The 18,304-nt window shown below is 45.8% G+C and overlaps 1 protein-coding gene across 1 annotated transcript; it reads left to right on the forward strand.

Moving 5' to 3' along the window:
• The first annotated feature begins 5,152 nt into the window (after positions 1-5,152).
• On the forward strand, positions 5,153-11,720 carry LOC127536192 (palmitoyl-protein thioesterase 1-like). The gene is made up of 5 exons (XM_051955904.1): positions 5,153-5,255; positions 5,325-5,415; positions 6,468-6,566; positions 7,237-7,317; positions 11,002-11,720. The coding sequence occupies exons 1-5, from the start codon at positions 5,242-5,244 to the stop codon at positions 11,122-11,124; spliced, it is 408 nt and encodes a 135-aa protein (XP_051811864.1). The 5' UTR covers positions 5,153-5,241; the 3' UTR covers positions 11,125-11,720.
• Positions 11,721-18,304: the final 6,584 nt, after the last annotated feature.

Here is an 18,304-nt window from a genome sequence, read left to right on the forward strand (position 1 = left end):
CAGGTGTGTGGTGTGTCCTCAGTGTGTGTGTGTCGTCCTCAGGTGTGTGTGTGTCGTCCTCAGGTGGTGTGTGTCGTCCTCAGGTGTGTGTGTGTCGTCCTCAGGTGTGTGTGTGTGTCGTCCTCAGGTGTGTGTGTGTGTCGTCCTCAGGTGTGTGTGTGTCGTCCTCAGGTGTGTGTGTCGTCCTCAGGTGTGTGTGTGTCGTCCTCAGGTGTGTGTGTGTGTCGTCGTCAGGTGTGTGTGTGTGTCGTCCTCAGGTGTGTGTGTGTGTCGTCCTCAGGTGTGTGTGCGTCGTCCTCAGGTGTGTGTGTTGCGTCGTCCTCAGGTGTGTGTGTGTCGTCCTCAGGTGTGTGTGTCGTCCTCAGGTGTGTGTGTGTCGTCCTCAGGTGTGTGTTGTCGTCCTCAGGTGTGTGTGTCGTCCTCAGGTGTGTGTGTGTCGTCCTCAGGTGTGTGTGTGTGTCGTCCTCAGGTGTGTGTGTGTCGTCCTCAGGTGTGTGTGTGTGTCGTCCTCAGGTGTGTGTGTGTGTCGTCCTCAGGTGTGTGTGTGTCGTCCTCAGGTGTGTGTGTGTCGTCCTCAGGTGTGTGTGTGTGTCGTCCTCAGGTGTGTGTGCGTCGTCCTCAGGTGTGTGTTCGTCCTCAGGTGTGTGCGTCGTCCTCAGGTGTGTGCGTCGTCCTCAGGTGTGTGTGTGTCGTCCTCAGGTGTGTGCGTCGTCCTCAGGTGTGTGCGTCGTCCTCAGGTGTGTGTGCGTCGTCCTCAGGTGTGTGCGTCGTCCTCAGGTGTGTGCGTCGTCCTCAGGTGTGTGTGTGCGTCGTCCTCAGGTGTGTGTGTGTGTGTCGTCCTCAGGTGTGTGTGTCGTCCTCAGGTTGTGTGTGTCGTCCTCAGGTGTGTGTGTCGTCCTCAGGTGTGTGTGTCGTCCTCAGGTGTGTGTGTGTCGTCCTCAGGTGTGTGTGTCGTCCTCAGGTGTGTGTGTGTGTCGTCCTCAGGTGTGTGTGTGTCGTCCTCAGGTGTGTGTGTGTGTCGTCCTCAGGTGTGTGTGTGTCGTCCTCATTGTGGTTGTCGTCCTCAGGTGTGTGTGTGTCGTCGCCTCAGGTGTGTGTGTGTCGTCCTCAGGTGTGTGTCGTCCTCAGGTGTGTCGTCCTCCTCAGGTGTGATGGTGTGTCGTCCTCAGGTGATGTGCGTGTGTCCGTCCTCAGGTGTGTGTGTGTCGGTCTCAGGTGTCGTGTGCATGTCGTCCTCAGTGTGCTGTGGGTGTCGTCCTCAGGGGTGTCCTCAGGTGTGTGTGTGTGTCGTCCTCAGGGGTGTGTGTGTCCGTGCCGTCCTCAGGTGTGTGTTGTGTGTCGTCCTCAGGTGTAGTGTGGTGTCGTCCTCAGGTGTGTGTGTCGTCCTCAGGGTGTGTTGTGTCGTCTCCTCAGGTGTGTGTGTGTCGTCCTCAGGTGGCGTGTGTCGTCCTCAGGTGTGTGTGTTTGTCGTCCTCAGGTGTGTGTGTGTTCGTCCTCAGGTGTGTGGTGTCGTCCTCAGGTGTGTGTGTGTGTCGTCCTCAGGTGTGTGTGTGTCGTCCTCAGGTGTGTGTGTGTGTCGTCCTCAGGTGTGTGTGTGTGTCGTCCTCAGGTGTGTGTGTGTCGTCCTCAGGTGTGTGCGTCGTCCTCAGGTGTGTGCGTCGTCCTCAGGTGTGTGCGTCGTCCTCAAGGTGTGTGCGTCGTCCTCAGGTGTGTGCGTCGTCCTCCAGGTGTGTGCGTCGTCCTCAGGTGTGTGCGTCGTCCTCAGGTGTGTGCGTCGTCCTCAGGTGTGTGCGTCGTCCTCAGGTGTGTGCGTCGTCCTCAGGTGTGTGTGTGTCGTCCTCAGGTGTGGTGTGTGTCGTCCTCAGGTGTGTGTGGTCGTCCTCAGGTGTGTGTGTGTCGTCTCAGGTGTGGTGTGCGTCGTCCTCAGGTGTGTGCGTCGTCCTCAGGTGTGTGGCGTCGTCCTCAGGTGTGTGCGTCGTCCTCAGGTGTGTGCGTCGTCCTCAGGTGTGTGTGTGTCGTCCTCAGGTGTGTGCGTGTCGTCCTCAGGTGTGTGCGTGTCGTCCTCAGGTGTGTGCGTCGTCCTCAGGTGTGTGTGTGTCGTCCTCAGGTGTGTGTGTCGTCTCAGGTGTGTGTGTGTCGTCCTCAGGTGTGTGTGTCGTCCTCAGGTGTGTGTGTCGTCCTCAGGTGTGTGTGTGTCGTCCTCAGGTGTGTGTGTGTCGTCTCAGGTGTGTGCGTCGTCCTCAGGTGTGTGGTGTGTCGTCCTCAGGTGTGTGCGTCGTCCTCAGGTGTGTGCGTCGTCCTCAGGTGTGTGTGTGTGTGTGTCGTCCTCAGGTGTGTGTGTGTGTGTGTCGTCCTCAGGTGTGTGTGTGTGTGTGTCGTCCTCAGGTGTGTGTGTCGTCCTCAGGTGTGTGTGTGTGTGTGTCGTCCTCAGGTGTGTGTGTGTGTGTGTCGTCCTCAGGTGTGTGCGTCGTCCTCAGGTGTGTGTGTGTGCGTCGTCCTCAGGTGTGTGTGTGTGCGTCGTCCTCAGGTGTGTGTGTGTGCGTCGTCCTCAGGTGTGTGTGTGTCGTCCTCAGGTGTGTGTGTGTGTCGTCCTCAGGTGTGTGTGTGTGTCGTCCTCAGGTGTGTGTGTGTGTCGTGTGTGCGTCGTCCTCAGGTGTGTGTGTGTGTCGTGTGTGCGTCGTCCTCAGGTGTGTGTGTGTGTCGTCCTCAGGTGTGTGTGCGTCGTCCTCAGGTGTGTGTGTGTCGTCCTCAGGTGTGTGTGTGTCGTCCTCAGGTGTGTGTGTGTCGTCCTCAGGTGTGTGTGTGTCGTCCTCAGGTGTGTGTGTGTGTCGTCCTCAGGTGTGTGTGTGTGTCGTCCTCAGGTGTGTGTGTGTGTCGTCCTCAGGTGTGTGTGTGTGTCGTCCTCAGGTGTGTGTGTGTCGTCCTCAGGTGTGTGTGTGTCGTCCTCAGGTGTGTGTGTGTGTCGTCCTCAGGTGTGTGTGTGTGTCGTCCTCAGGTGTGTGTGCGTGTCGTCCTCAGGTGTGTGTGTGTGTCGTCCTCAGGTGTGTGTGTGTGTCGTCCTCAGGTGTGTGTGTGTCGTCCTCAGGTGTGTGTGTGTCGTCCTCAGGTGTGTGTGTGTGTCGTCCTCAGGTGTGTGTGTGTGTCGTCCTCAGGTGTGTGTGTGTGTCGTCCTCAGGTGTGTGTGTGTGTCGTCCGCAGGTGTGTGTGTGCGTCGTCCTCAGGTGTGTGTGGTGCGTCGTCCTCAGGTGTGTGTGTGTCGTCCTCAGGTGTGTGTGTGTGTCGTCCTCAGGTGTGTGTGCGTGTCGTCCTCAGGTGTGTGTGTGTGTCGTCCTCAGGTGTGTGTGTGTCGTCCTCAGGTGTGTGTGTGTGTCGTCCTCAGGTGTGTGTGTGTGTCGTCCTCAGGTGTGTGTGTGTGTCGTCCTCAGGTGTGTGTGTGTGTCGTCCTCAGGTGTGTGCGTGTCGTCCTCAGGTGTGTGCGTCGTCCTCAGGTGTGTGTGTGTGTCGTCCTCAGGTGTGTGTGTGTGTCGTCCTCAGGTGTGTGTGTGTGTCGTCCTCAGGTGTGTGCGTCGTCCTCAGGTGTGTGTGTCGTCCTCAGGTGTGTGTGTGTGTCGTCCTCAGGTGTGTGTGCGTCGTCCTCAGGTGTGTGTGCGTCGTCCTCAGGTGTGTGTGTGTCGTCCTCAGGTGTGTGTGTGTCGTCCTCAGGTGTGTGTGTGTGTCGTCCTCAGGTGTGTGTGTGTCGTCCTCAGGTGTGTGTGCGTCGTCCTCAGGTGTGTGTGCGTCGTCCTCAGGTGTGTGTGCGTCGTCCTCAGGTGTGTGTGTCGTCCTCAGGTGTGTGTGCGTCGTCCTCAGGTGTGTGTGCGTCGTCCTCAGGTGTGTGTGCGTCGTCCTCAGGTGTGTGTGTCGTCCTCAGGTGTGTGTGCGTCGTCCTCAGGTGTGTGTGTCGTCCTCAGGTGTGTGTGCGTCGTCCTCAGGTGTGTGTGCGTCGTCCTCAGGTGTGTGTGTCGTCCTCAGGTGTGTGTGTGTGTCGTCCTCAGGTGTGTGTGTGTCGTCCTCAGGTGTGTGCGTCGTCCTCAGGTGTGTGTGTCGTCCTCAGGTGTGTGTGCGTCGTCCTCAGGTGTGTGTGCGTCGTCCTCAGGTGTGTGTGCGTCGTCCTCAGGTGTGTGTGCGTCGTCCTCAGGTGTGTGTGTCGTCCTCAGGTGTGTGTGCGTCGTCCTCAGGTGTGTGTGCGTCGTCCTCAGGTGGGTGTGTGTGCGTCGTCCTCAGGTGTGTGTGCGTCGTCCTCAGGTGTGTGTGCGTCGTCCTCAGGTGTGTGTGCGTCGTCCTCAGGTGTGTGTGTCGTCCTCAGGTGTGTGTGCGTCGTCCTCAGGTGTGTGTGCGTCGTCCTCAGGTGTGTGTGCGTCGTCCTCAGGTGTGTGTGCGTCGTCCTCAGGTGTGTGCGTCGTCCTCAGGTGTGTGCGTCGTCCTCAGGTGTGTGTGCGTCGTCCTCAGGTGTGTGTGTGTGTCGTCCTCAGGTGTGTGTGTGTCGTCCTCAGGTGTGTGTGCGTCGTCCTCAGGTGTGTGCGTCGTCCTCAGGTGTGTGCGTCGTCCTCAGGTGTGTGTGCGTCGTCCTCAGGTGTGTGTGCGTCGTCCTCAGGTGTGTGTGCGTCGTCCTCAGGTGTGTGCGTCGTCCTCAGGTGTGTGCGTCGTCCTCAGGTGTGTGTGTCGTCCTCAGGTGTGTGTGTGTCGTCCTCAGGTGTGTGTGCGTCGTCCTCAGGTGTGTGTGCGTCGTCCTCAGGTGTGTGTGTCGTCCTCAGGTGTGTGTGCGTCGTCCTCAGGTGTGTGTGCGTCGTCCTCAGGTGTGTGTGCGTCGTCCTCAGGTGTGTGTGCGTCGTCCTCAGGTGTGTGTGCGTCGTCCTCAGGTGTGTGTGCGTCGTCCTCAGGTGTGTGTGTGTGTCGTCCTCAGGTGTGTGTGTGTCGTCCTCAGGTGTGTGTGTGTCGTCCTCAGGTGTGTGTGTGTGTCGTCCTCAGGTGTGTGTGTGTCGTCCTCAGGTGTGTGTGCGTCGTCCTCAGGTGTGTGTGCGTCGTCCTCAGGTGTGTGCGTCGTCCTCAGGTGTGTGTGTGTCGTCCTCAGGTGTGTGTGCGTCGTCCTCAGGTGTGTTTGTGTCGTCCTCAGGTGTGTACGGGCTGCCCAGGTGTCCCGGTGAGAGCTCCCACATCTGCGATCTGATCCGTAAAGCTCTGAACAGCGGGGCGTACTCCGACATGATCCAGAAACAGTAAGTTCAGCGGCAGAGGGCTGTAGATGCCGAGTTCTCGCTAACTGACCGTCTGTTTGTGGTCCTCAGCCTGGTCCAGGCCCAGTACTGGCACGACCCGCTCAACGACGACCTGTACAAGAAGCACAGCCTGTTTCTGGCCGACATCAACCAGGAGAGGGTCAGTCCGTCCACCAGCACGCCTGGTTTACACCTGTGGAGGGTTTACAAGTAGAGCTGACTCTGTACGCCACAAGAAGCAACAGAAAGGGAAGGAAAAAAATAACAAAATAGATTGAAAATGAGAAAAAATGTGACAAAAAATAGCCAAAAAACAAGAGAGAGAGAAAATGACAAAACAAATGGGACAAAAAAAAGATTGAAAATGAGAAAACAACAAAAAGATTAAAATAACAAAAATGAGACAAAAAACAAAAAGACAAAAAAGATTGAAAACAACAAAAATAGAGTAAAAATAACGAAAAATGAGGCAAAAACAAAAGAGAATGAACGTGACAGAAAATGAGACAAAAACAACAAAAAAAGACTGAAAACGAATGGGACAAAAAAAAGATTGAAAATGAGAAAAAAATCACAAAAATAGTTAAAACTGACAAAAAATTGACAAAAAACAAGAAAGATTGAAAATGACAAAACAAATGGGACAAAAAAACAACAAAAAGAGATTGAAACTCCTGAAAAAATTGACAAAAGCAACAAAAATGAGACAAAAACAACAAAAGCAGAATGAAAGTGACAGAGCAAAGTGTACCTAATAAAGTGGCCAGTGAGTGTAAATGTGATAGAATGAGCTGCAGCTGAAACAGAAAACAAACGGGAAGCATTTTAATGGTGTCAAAGCTTTCTGATCAAAGAACAACAAATATTTGAGCTTTCAGTTAAACTCAGAGACGCTTTCATTAGCTCCAACAGGCTAACTAACCAGTGAACAGCATTTATGTTTTATCAATCTTTTTGAGAAATTTTAGCTACTTTCTGAGATAAATTTCTTTCAGTCCACTTATCATGCTTTTCTGACAAACTGAGATCTGAAGAACTCCGAGTAGAACGACTAGAAATGTGAGCTCGTTAAGGACACTAAATGCAACACAAACACCTGTCTGTGCTTTTACAGTGTTTCACTGAATGTTCTGCTTTCATTTCTAATCCTGCTGCACTTTTACACAGTTACGTCTCTATAACCAGCTTGTTTCCCTTTTTTTCCATCCAAAGGCTGTTAACGAGACGTACAAGAAGAACCTTCAGCGGCTGGAGAAGTTTGTCATGGTCAAGTTCCTGCAGGACTCTGTGGTGGACCCGGTGGTTTCTGAGGTAAACAAAAAAACAACAAAAAGAGATTAAAATAACAAACAATGGGACAAAAAAACAACAAAAAGATTAAAATAACAAACAATGAGACAAAAACAAGATTAAAATGACAAAAATGAGACAAAAAACAACAAAAATGGATTGAAAATAATGAAAAATGAGGCAAAAAACAAAAAGAGATTAGTGACAGAAAATGAGACAAAAAATAAGAAAAATAGATTGAAAATGACATGAAATGAGACGACAAAATGATTGAAAAAGACAAAAATGAGACAAAAAGATTGAAAATTAAACAACACAAAGAGATGAACCCATAAGAACCCACGGTGACACCAGTGTAACAAACACTTTGAGCGCCAAAGTCTGTTCCTTGTAAATTTTTATGTCTGATCTTAACTCGTTAAGTCCTTTAAAGAAAAATGGGTCTGGGTTCTCACAAACAATGGGACAACAAACAACAAAAGGATTAAAATGAGACAAAAAAACTATGAAAATGGATTGAAAAAGACAAAAAACAAAAACACAGAAAAGATTGAAAATGACCAAAAAAAAACATTAAAATGACTGAAAATGACCAAAACTTAGACTTCACAAACCCGACTTCTTCGTTGTTGGATTTAAAAAGGTCATCATGTGCAGCTTCCAGAACTAAAAGAACCGTGTTTTGTCGCAGTGGTTCGGCTTCCTGAAGACCGGCCAGGCCAAAGAGACGGAGACGCTGCAGGAGAGTCTTCTCTACAAGGAGGTCAGAGCTGTATGTTCTCATCACAAACGTGTTCCTGTTTTGGTCCTTCACTTTTCAGACCTCTGCATGTAGAAGCAGCTGGTTTTAACCTGCTGTCGTCCTCCACTTTGAAAATGGGATTTAAAAAATAGATTTTCACTCTGAATCTGTGGTGTCCACATTTTCAACATTTTTGGGAATTTTTTTGAACATTTTTTGTTTGAAATAAAATTTCTTAACAACATTCCCCGAAAAAAAGTGTGAATGTTCTTAAAGAAAATGAAAGCTTTACTGATATACCGGGCTTTGCAAAAGTTCTGTTACACTCGGTTTCATGATCTTTAGAGACGTTTACATGTTGGAGTGAAAAATTCCATTAAATAAACTGAAAGTTCTACCTTATAGGCAGGTGTCCTTAATGCAAATTTTTTCTCCGGTGAAGTTGTATCAAGATGGAAGTCAAAAGAGTTGAGATATCTGCTCTCCTTGGTGCTGAACATCAGCCGGATGACCGTCCACAGAGAGGCTAAAGAATGGTGAAGATCTTTCAGGTCTTTACCATTCTTGAAAGATCACTGAAAGATCTTCACCATTCTTTAGCCTCTCTGTGGACGGTCATCCAGCTGATGTTCAGCACCAAGGAGAGCAGATATCTCAACTCTTTTGACTTCCATCTTGATACAACTTCACCGGAGAAAAAAATTGTATTAAGGACACCTGCCTATAAGGTAGAACTTTCAGTTTATTTAATGGAATTTTTCACTCCGACATGTAAACGTCTCTAAAGATCATGAAACCGTGTAACAGAACTTTTGGAAAGCCCGGTATATGGAATCACTTTAGATATTTTGGGGATTTTTTGGAAGATTTTTACTCATTTTTTGACAATACTTCCAAGAATTTTCTTGCCAAATTTAGGGTATATATATATATATATATATATATATATATATATATATATATTATTATTTTTTTTTTTTTTTTTTTTAAGGGAATCTTTTAAGGAGTTACTTTAATTTTCTTCCTGAAGGTTTTCCAGGTTTTCATAAACTTGGGGATTGTTTTTGCTAATTTTTTCAGACAGGAAACAACATTTTTAGTGGCTGTAAATGAAGACAACAGGAGGGTTAGAAACTGCACCAGAAACTTAGTTTGTGGTGTTTCTCATGTCAGACAGTCTCATTTACACAAACACAGTCCTCAGATCAGCCACATGTGGTCGGCTGCTCCTAAATAACAGAACAAAGAGGAAAAGTGAAGACAATGAGCTCCCTGATAACAGCATGGGGTGCTGGAGAACACAGCAGCTCATTGGTTTGTGTCCTTATCGGTCTTCAGCATCACGTCTAGCTTCAGATGCTTTTACAGCTTCCATTTGATGTTCAATCTGCTAAATGAAATTGTAGAATTGCTCATAATTTATCCATATTTTGGCTTAAAAAGATGTTGTCTGTTACACAAAATAAAAGCTGTCTGTCCAAACCCAGTGCTCACAGTGGATCAGAGGGAAGCGTCATTTCTCACACGTGAAGTTTTTATTTTAGTTTAACGGCTGCATTTCTGCCTTTCTTTGTTATTTATTTCTAACAAAGTGTGTTTTACTTTGACTCATTAAAATAACTCTGCTGCTGTTTTCATTTATGGTCACCAAAAAATATTGTTTCCTTGTCTGAAAAAAATCCTAAAATTCAGCAAAAAAATTCCCAAAATTTCTGAAAATTTGCAAAACCTCCAGGAGGAAAATTCCAATAATTCCTTAAAAGATTCCTTTAAAAGTTTTATTTTAGAAAATCACCCAAATTTGGCAAGAATAATTTTGGAAATATTTTCAAAAAATGAATAAAAATTTTCCAAAAAAATTCTAAAAATATCTAAAGTGATTCCATATATTTCAGTAAAACTTCTAAACTTTTACTTGTAAGTGTTTCAAGTATTTTTGATATTGGGTATCTAACTGTATTGATACTGACCGTTACTCAGGTTTGTATGCTTCTAGATCTGATCGTCATTGCTGGGTTACAGTGCAGGTAATAATGAATAACGCTTTTAAGCTTCTTTTTGGCGAAACAGAAAAGCTTCAGTAGTGATACTAGTGTGGCACAAAATCAGTAGAGCATCGATGAACGAGTCAACTCAATGCTGCAATGAACAAGCTTAATAACGCATTCTAAACTGAGCTGCCAGTATGAATGACAGTGCTTAGAGCAGAGACAAGCCCTCTGTGTGTCTATGAAAGTGAACGTTTGTTCTCACTGGATTTTGGTTATTTTTTTCCCCCCGAATGTTCTTAACATTTTTTTTAACATTTCTTTTTCCTCCAAAAAATGTTCAAAAATTTTGAAAATGTGGAAGTTTTCACTGTGAAAATAATTTATTTTTTTCCACATTTTTGAACTTTAAAACGAGTCATTTGGACCGACAGGACGACATGAGGGTTAAAACCAGGGGTGAAAGTAGTTTTAAATTCTTGCCGGAACTATTACCATTATGTCCGTAGTGTTGCCAACTCCTCAGTAAGGAAAGTCGCTATTGGCTGTCCTAAAAGTCGCTAAATGACGTCATCGCCTAATTTGCATATTCCCTAGTTTGCATGTAATTGTAATCAACGTTGTGGAAGAGACCAAAAAGTGAGTATAAAACACCCACAATATGTTTTTGAACTAGAGGCTAAATGCTGTGGTTTATTTTAGTATGACAGTGAAGAAACATTTTCATTTATATGGCTCTGTAAGTCTGGATGGGATCTGTAGTGACTTTGCGCATGCGCCCCACGGAGTGATCAGACACTGGGTCTGCTGCAGGGTTACTGGACTGACAGCCTGTGCTTTGGGACGGAGAGAAGCTCACAGCAGCACCTGCTGCTTGTTGAGGACAGTAACTGCAGAATGATCCCACTTTTCCTGTCAGAGTTTCCAAAACAGCAGAAAGAGTCGCTAGATTTGTCGCTAGTCGCTTTTGACAAAAAAGAAGTCACTAGAAAGTCGCTAGATTTAGCAAGAAAGTCGCTAAGTTGGCAACACTGTATGTCCGTTGATGCTAACCATTGTAAATCCTGTTGAAAGTTTTTCAGCCAATCACAAGAACGTGTGGAATTTCAGGCGTAATTTATTGCTCGCCCCCGTCCCGGCGCAAGCGGCGCTTATTGACGTCTATTGACTAGTTGTGGAAAATGTCCCAGTGCAATAAATCAAGCACACCTATTTGCTATTGGCTGCTACTGGCCATAACAATCGCTGTGTTACGGAAGTAGACACGCATGCGCACTCACTACTCATTACTGCTGAGTGAACTCCGGTCGATAGCAGCAGGTAGCCGAGCGGCACATGTTGCGGCGTAACAATTGTACCCATAGATACCGGTGGAAGAGCGGCGTACCGCCACCGGATCTTTTGCTGGAACGCAGTTCCGGACCGTTCCGGCTTACTTTCACCTATGGTTAAAACCAGATCATTTCAACATTGTTTGACTGAAGATGTTTAACAACAAGTCCCTCCTTTTGCTGAAATGTCTTTGGTCAATGAGTTTATCTTAAATCAAGTGAGATGAGACATTTTGACTAAAAATAAGACAAACGGACGAGGTAAGATTTGGAGTTTCTGCAGTGCAGGCTGCTGGTTGTGGTAGTTGTACAGATGTTTTTTCTTAAACGTGTTGCAGTGTTCTGAACCCGTAGCTTCTAAACCACACTGAAGATATTCTTGTGTGTCTGTGCAGGACCGGCTGGGCCTGGCAGCGATGGACAAAGCTGGAAAGCTGGTTTTTCTGGCCTCTGAGGGCGACCACCTGCAGTTTACCAGAGAGTGGTTCGATGCCAACCTGCTGCCTTTCTTACGCTAGAACACGTCTGCATGGATTATTTCAACATTGTACCTTTTCTTAGCTGCACTTGATTTAATGGAGGTTATGGTAAAGTGGAGCAGATGTGCAGACAGCACATGATTCCTTCCTTTTGCACTGATCACTTCTTGTTCTGTGATGCCGTATTAATATGATCAGGTTGTTAGCATGTTAGCTTACTGCTGTACTACCACCACAGGTTGTTAGCATGTTAGCTTACTGCTGTACTACCACCACAGGTTGTTAGCATATTAGCTTACTGCTGTACTACCACCACTGGGCTGTTCATGTCATTTTAAATGTCACCTGCTCTGACCAGGTCAAACTGTTGGCACAAATATAGTTTTTTTTAAAGGTTTTAGAATAAGAAAAGGCTTCTTCAGTTCTTCAGTGAACTGAAGAGGCCTTTTGGATGAGAGGTGAAACGTCTTCAAGGAACTTTCTTAAAGTCCAGTGGATTGATTTAAACTACTTTGGATAACCATGACCTAGATGAATGAGAACCTACACAGAAACCTAAAATAAATAATTTTACTGTAAAATGATGCTGCTGTACATATTATGCATTTCTCCCAATAAAGACGCCAAGAAAAAGGTCTCGACTAATGAGCAAATTTCTGTTTTCAAAAGAGTTTTTATTTCAAAGGAAATTCTACGAATGCAAAAATGTTAACATAAAAATAGAACAGAAAGAGCTAAGATGTAAAAAATGTCCGTTTTGTCTAAATGGTGGTCTTTAACTGCAGACAGCATATTACGGCATACAGGTGAACTAGTGAAGGCCCGATGTCCACCAGTTGAACTTGTTTGGATCTTCCTGGCCTTACTGGTGAGGGGAAAAAGGTACCAATTAACTAAAATGTGCTAAAAATGCATTACTTACATTGGTGAGGATGTTTTGACCTTATTTGGTAATTAGCAAACCTCAGTGTGTTCACTAGAAGTCAAAGTGTTTATTGTGTCATTTTTGAACTACTCTGGCAGAACTGAACAGCTTGTAAATGTTAGAGAGTTCAAAAACAAACAGAAGCAGAGCCAATGGATGAACATTCCATGAGATCAAAGATGCTTCTTTGGACGTGGTGGAGTTTCGGGTGCAGACATTTTTAAATGTGCAGAAGCAGCAGCGTCTGTAACCAGAAAACCAGAGACGGGACCATCGGATCAGAGACACAGAGACGTCACCGCTGGACCATTGGCATCGGGTTGTCACTACGTAAGTCCTGTAAAGTTTAAACTAGCTGCCCTTAATGTAGTGAAAATGGTTCTTCATGTAAAATATGGATGAAAGTTTTGTGGCTGGATGAGCACAACACATTTCAGTATTTTCCATAAATATCTCCATCCATCCATTTTCCTCCGCTTATCCGGGGTCGGGTCGTGGAGGCAGCAGGCGAAGCAGGTCGTTCCAGACGTCCCTCCCCCCAGCAACACTTCCAGCTCTTCCTGGAGGATCCCGAAGTGTTCCCAGGCCAAACGAGATATATAATCCCTCCAGGTTCTGGGTCTACGCCGGGGTCTCCTCCCAGACGGACGTGCTCGGAAAACCTCCAAAGGAAGTCTCCCTGGAGGATCTGAATCAGATGGCCAAACCACCTTAACTGGCTCCTTTTGATGCGAAGGAGCAGCGGCTCTACTCCGAGCTCCCTCCGGATGTCTGAGGTCCTCACCCTATCTCTAAGGCTTAGTCCAGACACCCTACAGAGGAAGCTCACTTCGGCCGCTTGTATCCGCGATCTTGTTCTTTTGGTCACTACCCAAAGCTCATGACCATAGGTGAGGGTTGGAACATAGATGGATGGTAAATCTAGAGCTTCACTTTACGGCTCAGCTCCCTCTTCACCACGATGGTTTGGTACAACGCCCGCATTACTGCTGATGCCGCACCAATCCGCCTGTCCATCTCTCGCTCCATTTCCCATCACTCGTGAACAAGATCCTGAGATACTTAAACTCCTTCTCTTGGGGAAGCAACTCCTGCCCAACCCGGAGGGAGCAATCCACCGATTTCCGGCAGAGAACCATGGCCTCGGACTTGGAGGTGCTGATCCGCATCCCTGCCGCTTCACACTCGGCTGCAAACCGCTTCAGTGGAGGTCACGGTCTGAGGATGCCAACAAAACCACATCATCCGCAAAAAGCAGAGAAGTGATCCAGAGACTCCCAAACCGAAAACCCTCCCCACCATGGCTACGTCTTGAAATCCTGTTCATGAAAACCACAAACAGGATTGGAGACAAGGGGCAGCCCTAGCGGTGTCCAACACCCACCGGAAACGTGTCTGACTTAGTACCGAGTATGTGGACACAGCTCTCACTCTGGTCGTACAGGGACCGAACGGCTCGCAGCAACGAGCTCGGGACCCCACACTCCCGCAGTGCCCCCCACAAAGTCCCTTGGGGGACACGGTCATAGGCCTTCTCCAGATTCACAAAACATATGTAGACTGGCAGGTCATACTCCCATGACCCCCTCAGCAGCTCCGCCAGGGTAAAGAGCAGGGGCCTCATTTATAAAGCTTGCGTACGCACAAAACAGGGCTAGAAAAGTGGCATACGCCACTTTCTACGCAAAGGTTGGGATTTATAAAAACAAACTTGGTGTGAGAATGTGCGCCAACCTTGTTGCTTGATGCTTGCGTACGCACAAAACAGGGCTAGAAAGTGGTGTAAATCACAACCGTTGCGTAGAAAGTGGCGTACGCTGTGTACGTTGTGATTTCTAAAAACAAACTTGGTGTGAGAATGTGCGCACCGATAGCCTAGCTTAGCTAGACTGTATTCCCGTTATAAGGGATATACGGGAATACGGTCTAGCCCTCCTCCATTGACACATTTTGACAGGTTTTCAAGCTCCGAGCAGATCAGACCGAACCAATCAGAGCACCAGAGGCGGGAGTTAACGATGCGACCGCAACAGAGCGAGGTTTCTCTTGTGCGCTTTCCTCTGTTTTGCACGGACTGAATTTGTCCTTAAAACCTCAACAAGAAGCAGCTCTTAAAGCTTTTCTTTTTAAAAAGGATGTATTTTTAATTCCGGCAGGCTGTACGATAGAATGCGTAATGCTGCCCTCCACTGTTGAAAGGGAGAGCTTAGATTTTCCTCAGGACCCCTGTACGGCGAAGGAAGCTGTTAAAACTACAAAACATCATGGCGGAAAGGCAATTGTTAGGTCGCTTAGTGATTGCGTCACACATGTGTTACGCTGATTGGCTCTCTCCAATTCAAGCTGTGATCGGTAGTCCCGCCTCTGGGCTAGATTTGGTTCAATGGAGCAGTTCCAGACTGACTTTATGTGTATTTGTAATACACAATATAAAGGCTGTCTGGTCCCCAGGCAAGTGCACCGGTGCACCAACCTTGATGCTTGCTTAAGCACATTTTGGAGACAGAGGGAACGGCAGTGCCGGAGGATGAAGTGGTGAATTGAAACCAGATTGATCTCAAACCTTTATTGTTATCACATATTAGACTTGTAGAGCCGGATAATCATAAACCCTCATTGTTGTAGATGTTCATATAGTGCGCCATTCGGCCTACGACTGTATTTGCAGAACTATGTTCATATATCAAACTTCCATCTTCAAATGATACAGAGCGGTGAGTGGCACTGATTGATTACTAATTTGGAAAAGGCCTGTGACAATCAGTCCAATCGCTGATCAAGCAGGTAAATAGCGGGTGACAGCCGTGTGTAATGTGGCACAATGGATGCGCTGGCATTGCTGGAAGATCACGTTAAGAATGGAGAGAGATTTTAGGGATAACGGGGATTTGTCCATGATGATGACTGACTAATAAGCCGATTCAGATTCCCTAGAGCAGTACTCTTGGATCTATGTGCTGAACTGGGCCGTCTTAGACCGACCCACCCGCCCAAACCACACCATCCCGGTACAGACACAGGAGCTGACGACTCGGGGGTTTCTGGCTCCTTCCAGCGTTAAGTGGTCGACAGGTCTGTGTTTTATATGAAGAATATATGAGGTTACATTTGTTGTCTAAATCCTATCTGGGTCTGATATACAGTTAAATGATGTCCTTTAGGTCTGGATATCACAACCATCCCACAATAATACCAGCTGTTTTGGATGACATTATAAACATGACCAGTCAGTACATCAGGTTTCCTTACACTGTGGGTGAACAGGCCAACATTAAACGGCAATTTGCAGCGATGTCCGGTTTCCCAAATGTAATCGGCGTAACTGACTGCACTCATGTTGCTGTAAGGGCTCTGAGTGAAGATGAATCATGTGCAATGAATCATGACAAAATGACAACTCATCATTATCTCAACTACCAGGGCACTAGATCATCAGTAAATCCACAATGAATAATTACAACCCCCCTACAAGTAGAATTCTGCCTACATTTCTACCTCAAAGTTTCTACTGACTGTCAGTATAGTTATAATTATTTATACTATTGCAGTGTTTGAGAGAACTCTAAAGAATTCAGAATGTGGGACATGACAGCAGCTTTTCTGTCCATCTTCTCCACATCTCTACATTTGATCTGACATCTGCAGTCATTGCTTCCTCATAAAAGAGGTAAAATAAGAAACAGAAAACTGCATTCATGCACACATTCAAAACATGTAACACTCACAAAAAGAACACTTCTGTCTGTTAACACTGACAGAAAAATACATTCAGGCTGTAAGCTCAACATCCCACTGAACAGAGCATTTTAAAGAGGTTTATGGTTTAACTGCAGTTTAATTTATGCTTTCTGTACAAAGTGTGGGCTGCCAGGAGCACTGCTAACCTTCAACTGGTGTTCACGATTTAACCTGAGATATTTACTAGTGCTGGACCCGAATATCCGAATATCCCCCCCTCCTGTTAGATGATGTCACACATCAATTCGCCCCCCCCCCCTCCCCCTCCCTGGAAGTTATGGATTCGGTGCCTTTGAAAGCTGCATCTTCAGCATTTCTTGGTGTGTTTCCATGATGAGGGTGCATGAAGAATTCAGCGTTGGTCTGTTTGATTTCATTCCAACAGCTTCATTGGTCTGATGTGATGAGGCTGAACATGTTGACGGCACGAAACGTAAAAATCCAGTAATGAGCCGCATTGTTGTAAAAGCTGCAGGGTTCAAAGCAGAAAGTCCTGCAGGGCCGTACCAGCTCCACCGTTTTCTGACATTTACTGTACTTTTTTCTGTTGTCTTTCGTTGCTGAATTTAGATTCCTAATGTTGCCAAGTTCAAAGCGTTGACAAAAAATTGTTCTAAAAATGTTGCAGTTATGGCAAAATGTTCATGTTTCCTGGGCCGTGTGCAGTTCTACATCTTTCTGCACTTTATAGGCTCAATAAATATCCAGCCTTTTATGGCGTCATTTGTGTATCTGCCTGTCTAACACGGCTTGCTCTGCTGTAAAATGGTAAATGTCACTTATATTGCTTAAAAATGAACCCTTTTCTTCTGGTAGGCCATCATATGTGGGCTGTCTATGCAGGACAGTCTGTCCCTGCAGGAGGCTGAGCAGGTCTTCTTCAGTGGTCCTGCTTACCATCAAAGGTAAGAGGAAAGGATGTTTTTTTATAAGTTTACACAATGCGCTAAAATGTGTTTAACCGTTTACTAACACAAGTAGTTGCCACCTTCGTTAAAGCGTACCGATGTGTGTGAATGTGTCCTCTTTAAGTGTGTTTCTGTCATCCTGCAGTGATGATGTCTGACTACTATTTCAGTGAAGTGGAGGAATTCTCTGGAAGGATCAAAAAGACCTGAAGAAAGAAGGCAGACTGTTCAGTTGGTACGTGCTGCTCATTTCAAAGGAGGTGTAATGGCTTGAAATGTTAAAAATAAACTATATTTTACCAAAGTAAATAAGGGAAATATGTGGAATTTATCAGATAAATCAGTGCTATATCTACTTATTAATGTCTGTGTGTCAGGAGGAAGTGACATCAGAGGTTTTGCAGCAGGAATCAGACTTCACTTATGTTTGTGTGTTCAGCTTTTATTTTTATTTCATGTTGTGTAAAATAAACAAATATATATATCAGTCTTCAGAGTTGTCTCTGCGTTTTGTCTCTTTCCAACCTTTCAGACTGTCCTGTCAGATGAAGACTTCATAAAACCATTACAGATGATTCTTTAATATTTCATCTGATAATTGTCCAAATGCTCGCCTCAGCAGCCAAGCTATGACTGATAACTGTGACATTGTAATAAGTACTACTTGGGTGAAACATTTAAAATCATAGGTTGGACATAAAGGAGTACTTGGTGAGGTCCAGAAAGAGCAGCTCTGTAGAAAAACCTACAGGGGTTAAAATGAAGAGGGAATCCTCTTTGAATAAGCCTTTTGTGTTGTTAGGATATTTTGAGTGAAGTCATCAATTTAAAATGTGAACTGTGCACGGTAGTTATCATCCACTGCAGTAGGTGGCGCTCTCTCTAAAAGTGCTCTAAACTTAGAGGAAAGGTGCGGCCTGCAGACACACTGCTGGTAAGATACCACATGTTTCACACGTTTTCAAGTATCTTCAGGAAGATGAAGTTCTTCAGAGTCTGTGCACCGTTCAGTGAGCCGAAAATAAAACTGGTGGAGTTTCAACTGTGGCTTTTACTGACTTTATCAATAAATCTGTTCTGGATATTAACTTTGAGTTTTATAATCATCTGCAGAATAATAATAATATACTATGTGGTGGAATTTTAACACTTAGTTATTCAGTTTGTGTTTCTGCTCGTTGGAACGGATCGCTCTGAAGGACAGATTACGTCGTTTGTTCTTTCACTCACAAGTTTGAAAACGTTTGAGTTTTTTGGTTGTCAGTGAATGAACTAAAAGTGACAGCTGCATTTAAAGTTGAACTTTATTCATGTAAACGTGATATTTTATGGTTTTCTTTTACCCTCCTGTTGTCCTCATTTACAGGCACCAAAAAAAAAAAGTTTCGTCTGAAAAAATCCAAAAATTCAACAAAAAAATCCCCCAATTTATGAAAATTTGCAGAACCTTCAGGAGGAAAATTCCAATAATTCCTTAAGTTTCCCATAAAAGTTTGGCAAGAAAATTCTTGTAAATATTTCCAAAAAACGAATAATCTTCCAAAAAAATATTAATATCTAGTGATTAATATCTAGTGATTACATATCAGTAAAACTTTTAAGAACATTCACAAAACAAACAAAAAAAAACAAAATCCAGTGAAATTCG

The sequence above is a fragment of the Acanthochromis polyacanthus genome, chromosome 11, assembly GCF_021347895.1.
Source record: "Acanthochromis polyacanthus isolate Apoly-LR-REF ecotype Palm Island chromosome 11, KAUST_Apoly_ChrSc, whole genome shotgun sequence".
Lineage (NCBI taxonomy): Eukaryota > Metazoa > Chordata > Actinopteri > Pomacentridae > Acanthochromis > Acanthochromis polyacanthus.